At 41.0% G+C, this 11,238-nt stretch overlaps 1 protein-coding gene and 1 long non-coding RNA gene across 2 annotated transcripts in view; one reads left to right on the top strand and one right to left on the bottom strand.

Moving 5' to 3' along the window:
* LOC105522291 overlaps positions 1–2,594 on the top strand; it is a 13,898-nt gene extending 11,304 nt beyond the window's left edge. The window contains exon 2 of the long non-coding RNA XR_001003418.1: positions 2,198–2,594. This is a non-coding gene — a long non-coding RNA (uncharacterized LOC105522291). The remainder of the gene's footprint in view (positions 1–2,197) is intronic.
* A 1,140-nt stretch (positions 2,595–3,734) lies between these two features.
* The window catches only part of LOC105522322 (olfactory receptor 52B4-like), a 16,106-nt gene continuing 8,602 nt past the window's right edge, over positions 3,735–11,238 (bottom strand). Inside the window, 1 exon segment of the mRNA XM_011956818.1 lies at positions 3,735–3,878. Within this exon segment, the coding sequence (XP_011812208.1) occupies positions 3,735–3,878 (144 nt within the window).

The following is an 11,238-nucleotide window of genomic DNA, read 5'->3' as shown; positions in this document are numbered from 1 at the left end:
GATGCTTAGTTTGCAAATATTTTCTCCCATCCTGTGGGTTGTCTGTTTACTCTGCTGATTATTTCTTTTGAAGTTTTTTAGTTTAATTAGGTCCCATCTATTTTTGCCTTTATTGCATTTGCTTTTGGGTTCTTGGTAATGAACTCTTTGCCTAAGCCAATGTTTGGAAGAGTTTTACTGATGTTTTCTTTTAGAATTTTTATGGTTTCAAGTCTTAGATTTAAGTCTTTGCTCCATCTTGAGTTGATTTTTGTATAAGGTGAGAGATGAGGATCCAGTTTCTTTCTTCTACATGGTGTTCTTTCCCCACTTTATGTTTTTGTTTGCTTTGTCAAGGATCAGTTGGCTTTAAGTATTGGGTTTATTTCTGCGTTTTCTATTCTGTTCCATTGTCTACATGCCTATTTTTATACCAGTGTCATGCTGTTTCGGTAACTGTAGCTTTATAGTAGAGTTTGAAGTTGGGTAATATGCCTGCAGATTTATTCTTTTTGTTTAGTCTTGCTTTCGCTATGTGGGATCATTTTTGGTTCCGTATGAATTTTAGGGTTATTTTTCTAGTTCTGTGAAGAATGGTGATGGTACTTTGATGTGAATTGCACTGAATCTGTAGATTGCTTTCAGCAGTATGGTCATTTTCACTATATTGATTCCACCCACCCAAGATCTTGGGATGTATTTCCATTTGTTTGTGTTGTCAATAATTTTCTTTCAGCAGTGTTTTGTAGTTTTCCTTTTACAGATCTTTCACCTCCTTGGTTAGGTATATTCCTAAAGTATTTTATTTTTTGGATACCCTTCATTTAATTGTTTATAGATGGTTCATACCTAAAAAGAAAAACTAAAAGTTGCCAATTATGTTATGCTATCACAGACTTGAATTTACCTTTAAGCTTCTCAAAGAAACAAAATCTGTTCAGACAGCTAAATTGCCTTCCTCCAGACGTGCCAGCCAATAAAAGGTAAAAAACAAATACTTATCCTGATGGTGGGTATGATTTTGGGTTGGCCCATGATTTTGAAATGCTTTAAAAACAAGGAGATTTTCTGACTGCTACAGGAATCCTTATAAAATGGACAGCAAATTAAGGAACCCTGAGAAGTTTTCCATTACCTAAAGAAATGGCCATGATAAATGTAGAATTTAGCAAAAGTGCTTCATGATATTACCCATAATACAAGAGATAAATCTGCCATGATTTTTATTTATTTTTTATCTTTTAACTTGTATTTTAAGTTCAGGGGTACATGTGCAGGTTTGTTATGTAGGTGAACTCATGTCACGGGGGGTTGTTGTACAGATTATTTTGTCACCCAGGTATTAAGCCTAGTATCCATTAGTTACTTTTTCTGATCCTCACCCTCCTCCCACCCTCCACTTTCTGGTAGGCTCCAGTGTCTATTGTTCCCCTCTCTGTGTCCATGTGTTCTTATAATTTAGCTCCCATTTACAAGTGAGAACATGTAGTATTTGGTTTTCTGTTCCTGTGTTAGTTTGCTAAGGATAATGGCCTTCAGCTCCATCCATGTTCCTGCAAAGGACATGACCTTGTTCTTTTTTATTTGCCATGGTATTGAACCAACATTGGTAGTGGCAATTTTAGGAGGTTTCATTGACGTTTCCAAAATATGTCAACCTGAAAATGACACAATCCTGGCAAGATTTTAAGGATAGGTCATGGACAGGAACCGAAGTCTCACTGCCCCTGTGAACATCTTCAAATGTGCTATGAGTGCATTCTGGTTATTTTTGTTTATTCTTAGGGTTAGTTGATGTTTTACCTTACTGGAGAGTAGTGGCTGTAGTGGTAGGAACAAATTTGCTTAATTTTGTTGTATTTCTGACCTGGAGAATCCCAACTTATTTTGTAGTTAAGAGGAACACCCATATCACTGGTACTGTTACTCAGAATCTCTACTGATCTTTATCATCCACAAACTTCAGGGAAAAGACAGGACTAAAATTATAAAAGTATAACTATCAAAGCTGTCAAAACCCTCAAACTCCTAAGGCTTGAGGAGTGCTATTGGTGTTGATGGAAGTAAGACCAGTTTTCAGGACCGACAGGTGGCCAACCTTGGAATTCATAACAGGCTGCCTCATTACTTGCAATTCTAGATTCTACACTTTGAGTACAAGCTGATATGACTCATTGCTGAAGGGCACTCACAGTCACTCCAGCTTTATCACCAACAGGTAAACACTGCATTTCTACAACAGCCACCTGTAAAGGCCCTGCATGCTCTGTAACTTGGGGATTTGGTCTTCTGAAAAGGGCACCAGAGAAAAACTGCTCTTAAGCCCCTGTTAACTGACACAGCAGTAGAACTCCAAGGTGTTGATCCTTGGATTCATGTTTTTCAACTTCAGAGACACGCATCACTCCTTCTTGACCACTGGGCATCCATCCCACCAGGAGCTCCTAAACCAAGAGATGTTAGAAATTCTCCAAAAGTGCTGACTGCAGAAGTTGGTAGCTTCTGCTCAAGATGACAGAACAAGATTAACTTTTGTATTCTTCAGCACCTTTTTTATTTTCCATTATCACACTTTGATACCCTCTGAAACATTAAAACACCTTCTAGAATGCTTATCTGATCAACTTGATCTTTGTCTTATTAATTTTGACCTCTGTCGTCTCCTTCTACCACTTAAGAAAAAACCAAAACTCCCTTGTGCATCTTTTTCAAACCACAGCTACTGCCCTGAATTTAACTAATTACTGACAAAATCTGGTAAGTATCGCTTCACTTCAGAAACCAGAAGGAAGTACAGGCCCTTTCTAGTACTTAAGTTTGCCTTACACCACAAATTCCAACCTTCAGTCCTGTAAAAACTGGAGTTTGATGTCACATCAATGGAATGCTTCTGCCAATGTCATCACAATCCTTTCAGCACGACCTGACTGTCATGAGTGACCACTGATGTGGGACTATCCTTGCTACAGCTACCACTCTGTTCTCTTCAGAGACACTCTGGCTTACTTCTCAAATACTGTTTAACACTACTCAAGAACAGCCCACAAAAAATTCTGACTCAGAGCTGTTGTGCTAAAATGAATTTTCTGTTTGCATACAATCTGTGCCCCACTAAGATGCTACCAAAGCAGACATCAGGCTTGTACTGCCTGCTGTAATATAGGAAGTAGATGTTTCCACATCAATAAATATTCCTTTCATACACTGCTAATGTATTCATGCAGCCCATTAGATAGATGTACTAAAACAAAGTTAGCCAGTTTTAAATATAATTTTCTATTTATGTGCTCTTTGAAGTTATTCATATTAAAACAGGTATGATCATTATCTTTTAATACACATTTTGCAACTTGTGTGGTTATTTCTTGAGAATAAGCTGACAGATTTGGATTGAGGGGTGAAATGTAAGCATATGTGTTAAAGGGTTAAAAAGAATCTATAATGCTAAACTATTATCCAGTGAGGTTTTATTGGTCTATAATCCCAACAATAGCCTAGCCATTGTCATCTTGCTCACACCCATGCCTGCACTGGAATTAGCTCGCCTTTTCATCTTCGCTGGAGTGGGAGGTGATCCAGCAGGAACAAATGGCGCCATTTTTTCCCTAGTTAGAAATTCTTGGGTTACTGGTAAAGGTGAACTTTCCTTCTGTCATTCAGCTGGATTCTAGACAGGAGCTGGAGTGAGGCAATTTAAAATGCTGCTTTCTGGAGAGGCCTGGAGAGACTGTTCTCTGTGCTCTAGAGGGGGCTGTTCATGAGAAGAGGGAGCCTGAAGGGGCGTTGTCATTGTTGTTCTCTCCTGCTACCCCGTGCCTCACAGAAAGGTCCACAGTCCAGGAAGAGGGAAGGGGGTTCCTGTGTTTATGCCACTTGTAGACGGCACAATACAAACATGGCTGTGGAAAGAGAAAAAGAAGAGGTTATCATCAGACACAGTGAATAATGGGAAATCATTTCAGAGAATCAGAGAACTGTTAACTAGAAAGTGAGGCTGAGGAAGTGTCTTATGAGAAATGGACAAGGCCTCGATTTGCACAGTAACAAGAGGACAGAGAGAGAAACCCAGAGAACAGGCAGTGGCTGGCACAGAGGCGGCAGGGCTGAGAGGAACGGAGTGAGTGTCTCCCACACAGTGAGCTCTGAGCTGCACCATCCTGAGTGCAGGGGAACGCCAGAGCGAAGAGCCCCACCTCCTCAAGGAGGCAGAATCTTTCCACATTTTCTCTAAACTCTCCTTCTCTCCCAAATAAAATGGCCCTGTCTGTCCCATGGCCTCTGCCTCAACTACAGAAATATCTGTCCCCCTGGGGGTGGGGAAGGAGAGATGTGTCAATACTGGTGAATGGCTCCAGTGAGGGCAAGGAGGCTCGCTGGGCAGGCGGGGGACTACCAGCATCCGTCTGAGCAGCCCACTCTCAGCATCCAGGATGACACAGAGGGAACATAAAAGCCTGTCCCACAGTCCTGGAGGGATGTGGGCAGGAGACTGGCCCCTGACACCAACTCAGATGCTCTGTTTCCACTTTCTCTCCAATTTCTCAGGCTGATTCCTCAGGTTCCCCATTTCAAGGTATGACATAATGACAGAATCTTACTTCAGTTTATCAGGCTACAGGAGTGGTGTCCAAAGGCCTCACACAGATGCCTCACTCCATCCTCTCTGAGGAGATGATACCTTAGATTAAACTCTCCCAGAAGCTAAAGGTTCTTAAGAGTAGAGGAAAGAGTCTGACAACAGGCTTCAACATTTTTCAAACTGTAAGAGAGTCGTGAAGTGGAAAATATTTTTGAACATCTCTGCCTTTGTAGAAGACAGAAACTAACTTCACATTTAAGTTAAAATAAAAACTAAACAAAACTGTGTGTGTGTGTGTGTACTGTTTGCAAATGATTCTGGAAGGACACACTCCACGCAGGTAGAAGTGGACTCCATTGCCAAGAGGAGTGAGAGTGATGGATGAGGACGAAGTGGGCCTTTCATGCTTTATTCTGTATACCCTTGTACCACTGGCTTAAAAAAATAAGCATGCGGGCCCAGCGCGGTGGCTCAAGCCTGTAATCCCAGCACTTTGGGTGGCCGAGGAGGGCAGACCACCTGAGGTCAGGAGATCCAGACCATCCTGGCTAACACGGTGAAACCCCATCTCTACTAAAAATACAAAAAATTAGCTTGGCCTGGTGGTGGGCGCCTGTAGTCCCAGCTACTCAGGAGGCTGAGGAGGAGAATGGCGTGAACCCGGGAGGCAGAGCTTGCAGTGAGCTGAGATCACTCCAGCCTGGGAGACAGAGCAAGACTGTCTCAAAAAGAAAAAAAAAAAAAGCTTGCATTTGCATGGTACCTTTGTAATGACCAGTTAATAAAGAACATGGAACATGAAAGAATTAGAAGGCCTGCCACTGAGTTGTTCAAGAAATGTAATTTCTTGTAAATGAATATCTGTGGTGACTGAATCAGATAACTTTTATGCACCATTCATATTCTCTTGGTCTCACCCATCTCAGCACCTGTCCTCCAGCCTGTACCACAAACCTCTTGCCTCCCATCCTGGGGTTCCCTGTTGAGGCTGTTGCTGAACTGCCCTTGGTGCTTTTACGTTAGCAGCCTGTAAGTGCAGGGATTCATATCCCACTGGGTAAGCCTCTGGCTAGTGGGTGCATTCTTTACCATTTCCCTCCATGGGTCGTCCAGAGGATGCCATTTATATGGCTCATTAGAGGTTGCATCTGTGGAGTTGTGCACTTGGGGAGAGCCAGCCTGTAAGGTGGACTCCTGTTGGCTCTCTGCTTCCCTGCTTCATTTCTCTTGTCCAGCTTGCCTGCTCCCCGGGGTCTAGCTCCCTAACAAAGTAGGAGCACACGAGTCCTCTGCCTCAGACTCTGTTCTCTAGAGAGCCTAGGCTAAGACACCACCTTCGTCACTAGGTTCCCGAGTTTCTTTAGATGCTTCAGAGCCCATTTTCCTTCCTTCCTTGCCATTGCAGTAGTGAAGGGCCCTGCTCCTTGAGCAGGTGAGGTGGAGTGGCAGAAGTCCTTAATTTAGTCAGAAGTCTTACATTCTAGTCACAGTTTTGTCAACTGTTAACTGCGTGATTGGCCAGAAGATTCAAATTTGAATATATCCTTTAACTTACTATAAAATGGGGATTTCCTAATGCATCTTATGGGGATGTCGTAAAAGCAGATCATGGAGAAGGAGGCACATTATAACCTGAGAATCCCTTTACAAATACACTAAAAACAACTGACCATTTGGACTTTACAAGATGCTTTAAATTCTAGCTCATTTAATTCAACCTTAAGACTCTTCTGCTGTTTTATTTCTCTCTTTATTTTTAGTCTTTCTCTTTGTCTTTCTCTCCACTTTTCCCTCAATCATTTGACTTGTCTTTCTCATCCCACACAGTTTCAGTTAGGGCAAGGAATGAGTTCAGACTCACATTTCACTCCCAGGTGGGCAGTCTTTTTTTTTTTTGAGACAGGGTCTCTCTCTGTCACCCAGGCTGCAGTGCAGTGGTGCAGTCTTGGCTCACTGCAAACTCTGCCTCCTGGGTTCAAGTGATTCTCCTGCCTCAGCATCCTGAATAGCTGGGATTACAGGTGCCCGCCACCATGCCTGGCTAAGTTTTGTATTTTTTTGGTAGAGATACCGTGTTGGCCAGGCTGGTCTGGAACTCCTGACCTCGAATGACCCTCCCACCTCGGCTTCCCAAAGTGCTGAGATTACAAGCATGAGCCACCATGCCCGGCCCTAGGTGGGCAGTCTTGATAAAAGTTTTTCATAGAGAAACTGTCCATATAGTAAAACAGGGTCAAGCTGATCAGGTTTGGCTTCATGAGGACAGAAAATAGCTCCTTTCAGGCATCAGCATCCAATCCAACATACACTGGCCTATAAGAAAGAGAAACAAAGACCTGGGCCATTAGCATAAATAACACATAATTCCGCAAACATGAGGCCATAAAAATGAGTTCCCTAATAAGACAGATCTCAACAATAGCTAACACTTATGTATTACATTCAAGTGCTGTTCTAAGTATTTTACATTTGTGAACTCACGTAATCCTCATAAAAACCTCATATTATTATCCCCAATTCCCACAAACAGAAACTGAGGCACCTGTCACGACCAACCCCCTTACCCTCTACATTTTTCTATTTCCATAGCTCTTATCATCTTCTAACATATGACATAATGTGCTTATTTATTGTGTTTATGGTTTATTATCTCTGTCCTTTCACCCCACTAATAAGCATCACAAAGGCAGAATCTTTGTTCAAAATGTTCAGTTTGCACCGATGCCTCCCAAGTAAGTGCCTCTAGTGTTTCGACTGTAGTGTGGGTTGAATTAATTTTTGTTGAATAATGAATCAGTATTTATAAACGGACTAGAACAGTTACTGGTAAAAATAAAATTGTTTGTTAAACAGATACAATGTGTAATGTAAGAAAATTGTCCATGAGGCCTCAAAGCTCGGGCCTTGACCACTGTCCAAGCTCCTCAAAATCAGATGCACTGTAGAAGCAACGGTGGAGGGTTTTCTTCTCTGACTTTACATATAGATCCATGTGGCCTATTTCTGTTAGAATGAATTATCTGTTAAGGATCACTCTCAGGCCAGGCGTGGTGGCTCATGCCTGTAATCCTAGCACTTTGGGAGACCGAGGTGGGCAGATCACTTGAGGTCAGGTGTTCGAGACCAGCCTGGCCAACATAGTGAAACCCTGTCTCTACTAAAAATACAAAAATTAGCCGGGTCTGGTGGCGGGCGCTGTAATCCCAGCTACTTGGGAGGCTGAGGCAGGAGAACCGCTTTATCCTGGGAGGCGGAGCTTGCAGTGAGCTGAGATCGCACCAGTGCACTCTAGCCTGGGCAAAACGAGTGAAACTCCGTCCAAGAAAAAAAAAAAAAAAAGAAAACAAAAACTCTTTCTCCTGAGAAGCAACATTTTTAGATTTATTTTATTTTCCTAACGTTGTCATGGATACCTGGTAGCTCCGAGTTCAATATTATATGTAATCATAGAAGACAATTTCCTGTTACAAAACAATTATTTCTGTGATTCCAGCCTTCCCATATGTGGTACCAGATTTGTATTTTACTTTTTTGTCCTATACATTCTATTACTTTTGGCTATTGCCTTAAACACCTTTCAGAAGTAGGATATGTTTGAGTTATAACAAAAAATCACATTTCTCTCCACAAGAGATAACCTACTCCTGGTGATGTTGAACCTTTTCCTGCTGGAAAGAATGGCGTATTCAAAAGGTACAATCTGACCAGAGATAAGCACACGAGCTTTCAATACAGACTGGGGATGAAGTCCTGGCTTTGCCCCCATGATTTGGGGGTAATTTAACTCACCTTGGTAAGCCTCAATCTCTAGTTCTACAAAATGGTGATAATAGAACTAAGATATCATTGCAAAGTTGAGAGAGTGAAATGAGAACTGTGTAAGGCACTGTTCCTATTTGGCTCAATAAACATAATTTCTTAGAAATGGTGTCCATATCATGTGGTCAAAGGACCACCCCGTTCCCTCCCCCCCCCCCACCTAATTCCTTGTAAGGCCACCCAGATAGTACAAATTGCAGCTCAGGGCTCTTTCCATATTGCAGTGCTTTCTCTAAACTGACTGTGAAGATCACCAGATTTAGAGATGAAAGGGCTTTGTAGGTTGCAAAGAGAGAGAAAGGCAAACATAGGCCATCTCCAGCTAAGTGGAGCAGAAATAGGGTGCTCATATTCACCTTCTGCTTGTGCCTCTCCCTATAACCTCTGCAGCCCCCATGACGATCCATGGGATGACCTGTCTTCAAGCAGTCCTCCAGCCCCCAAAGGGGGGCAGTAACAGAGCATTATCTTCAAAGGGATATTTATGAGAACACCTTGAAGGAGCAGAGGGACTGTTCAGAACAGGCTCTCAGGTAGAACTCTACTGCTGGCTTCTCTTGTTCCAGGGCCATGGCTGTGACGGTCAGCACCTCACCAAAGCACAGGCACCCGCTGCATGTGCAGCCTTTCCCAATGTCTGAGGGGCTCACACTCATTTGAGGGGCCACGGAGGGAGACAGACACATACCATCCCCCATTTTCATTCCTCTTGAGCTTCCCCCATCAAGGTACTAACCAGATGCTGCAAAATGTATAAGCCCCAAACACTTTAATACATCCTTGGTTAAAACTTTAGTTGAAAACACAGCATGCGGCTGGGTAGGCTGGCTCACACCTGTAATCTCAGCACCTTGGGAGGCCGAGGCGGGTGGATCACCTGAGGCCAGGAGTTCAAGATCAGCCTGGGCAACATGGCGAAACCCTGTCTCTACTGAAAATACAGAAATTAGCTGGGCAAGGTGGTGGGCACCTGTAATCCCAGCTATTCGAGAGGCTGAGGCAGGAGAATTGCTTGAACCCAGGGAGCAGAGGTTTCAGTGAGCCAAGACTGTGACACTGCACTCCAGCCTAGCTGACAGAGTGAGACTCTGTCTCAAAACAAAAAACAAACCAAAAAGAAAACAGCATACAAAATAAGATAATGAAAAACCTAAAAATGAGCAGTTGACATAAGCAGCTTTGAAATGCAATCTTCTGGGCTAACATTATCCTTTGTTGTGACAATAAGGAAGTTACAGATTAATTAAAAAATTGTAACAATGACTACAACATTCCTGAGGTGGGGCAAAGACCGTGTTTATATTCGATATGTGCATATTCCCATTCTTGTTAGCATAACATCTATTCCTAGATTAACTTTTTCTGCAAGAAGTTTTCTGAAATATTTCACTAAATTTAAAAATAATTGTTGTGAAATGTAACACTTCATCTCAGGATTTACAGCTTGTATGGACATTTGTAGTAGTAAGCTGCACTTACTAAAAAGGTGTGTTAGAGAAAATAGACGGTCCTAGAAAACAGACCTTGCTCATCAGTCTTACATATTTTTTGCTTTGATGACTTTGATCTTGTTAAAAACAATCCAGCTAGCCTGTAAGTTCTGGATATAAGGTTTTTTAAAAAATTTTTTTATTGTTTTACTTTTTATTTTTTAGCTTTCATCACTTTATTGTTAACCAATGAGTATTAGAATATTATCCAAAATTAGAGATATAATTGTAACTTAATTATACAACACAAAATTATGATAATGGTAAAACCCTACTGGGATTTACCAAATACTCATTAGTGTATTTTTACCTGGACTATATGAACATGTGCTTGCGACTCCTAATGATAAGTTATAATTGGTTTGATCTCTATGAAAATCCATATTGCAAATGGTTCTTGTTTAGAAAAATTCACATAGCCTTAAAAATGGATTAAGTCCATTTTAATCCTAATCTACAAATAGATCATAGGCAGCAAAATATAACCGATAATTTTTCAATACTGTATCAAACTGATGTAGCTATGGTAGTGCACATAATTCAAAATGAGGAAAGTTAACAAAAATCCAATGAAAGTTCAGATTTTTATCTGTTATGGCAATTGCTTTAAAGTGAACATTTATGTTTCAAAACATGAATAGTATGGTCCACCATGCATTCCTTTGATGTACTGCAAGTAGGAGGAACATTCTCTTCCATAGGATTCTGAAGCATGTGCACAAACGTGGTACAACAGTCACTTCAAGGTTAATCAGCTATGTTCTGTCCTACAACGTTCAAAAAATATGTTAAACGCAACCTTTCCTTTTCATAATGTCTGTCCAGATTAATCCTTTTAAAGTCAGCAAAATAAAAAAAAAACACAAGAGACATTTTCAGACACAAATTGAATCTACTGTGCATAAAAAGGTTTAATAAAATGGCAATTTTAATAGATAAATGTAAATTTGAGTGTGTAATACCAAATGGAAAATAACTGAACCACACAGAGTAAACAAGTCTTTACATATCTCCAAATTTAGCTGTTTTACAATAAACAAAGTATTAGAACATGTGAATATTAGAACCTCCTCCCAACAGGAAAGGTTTCTTCAGTAAGATATAAATGAAATTAATATAACCTAAAATTATAATTTCTAAAATACAATTAACAAACCAAATTTAAGCATCTTTAATTAAAGACTGAAAAAAACTAAGCACAGTGATCTAGAAACCAAATATACTGATTATGTAACTATCGTATCAGGGTACATTCTTCATATGCTACAAGGTTAGCATCTCTCGCTCTCTCACACACATACACACTCTCTCACACACACACTCTCTCTCACTCTCTCACACACACACTCTCTCTCACACATACACTCTCTC

The sequence above is a fragment of the Colobus angolensis genome, unplaced genomic scaffold (genome assembly GCF_000951035.1).
Source record: "Colobus angolensis palliatus isolate OR3802 unplaced genomic scaffold, Cang.pa_1.0 Scaffold424, whole genome shotgun sequence".
NCBI lineage: Eukaryota > Metazoa > Chordata > Mammalia > Primates > Cercopithecidae > Colobus > Colobus angolensis.
The sequence above is the reverse complement of the archived record's forward strand: the minus strand, read 5'-3'. Positions and strand labels throughout refer to the sequence as shown.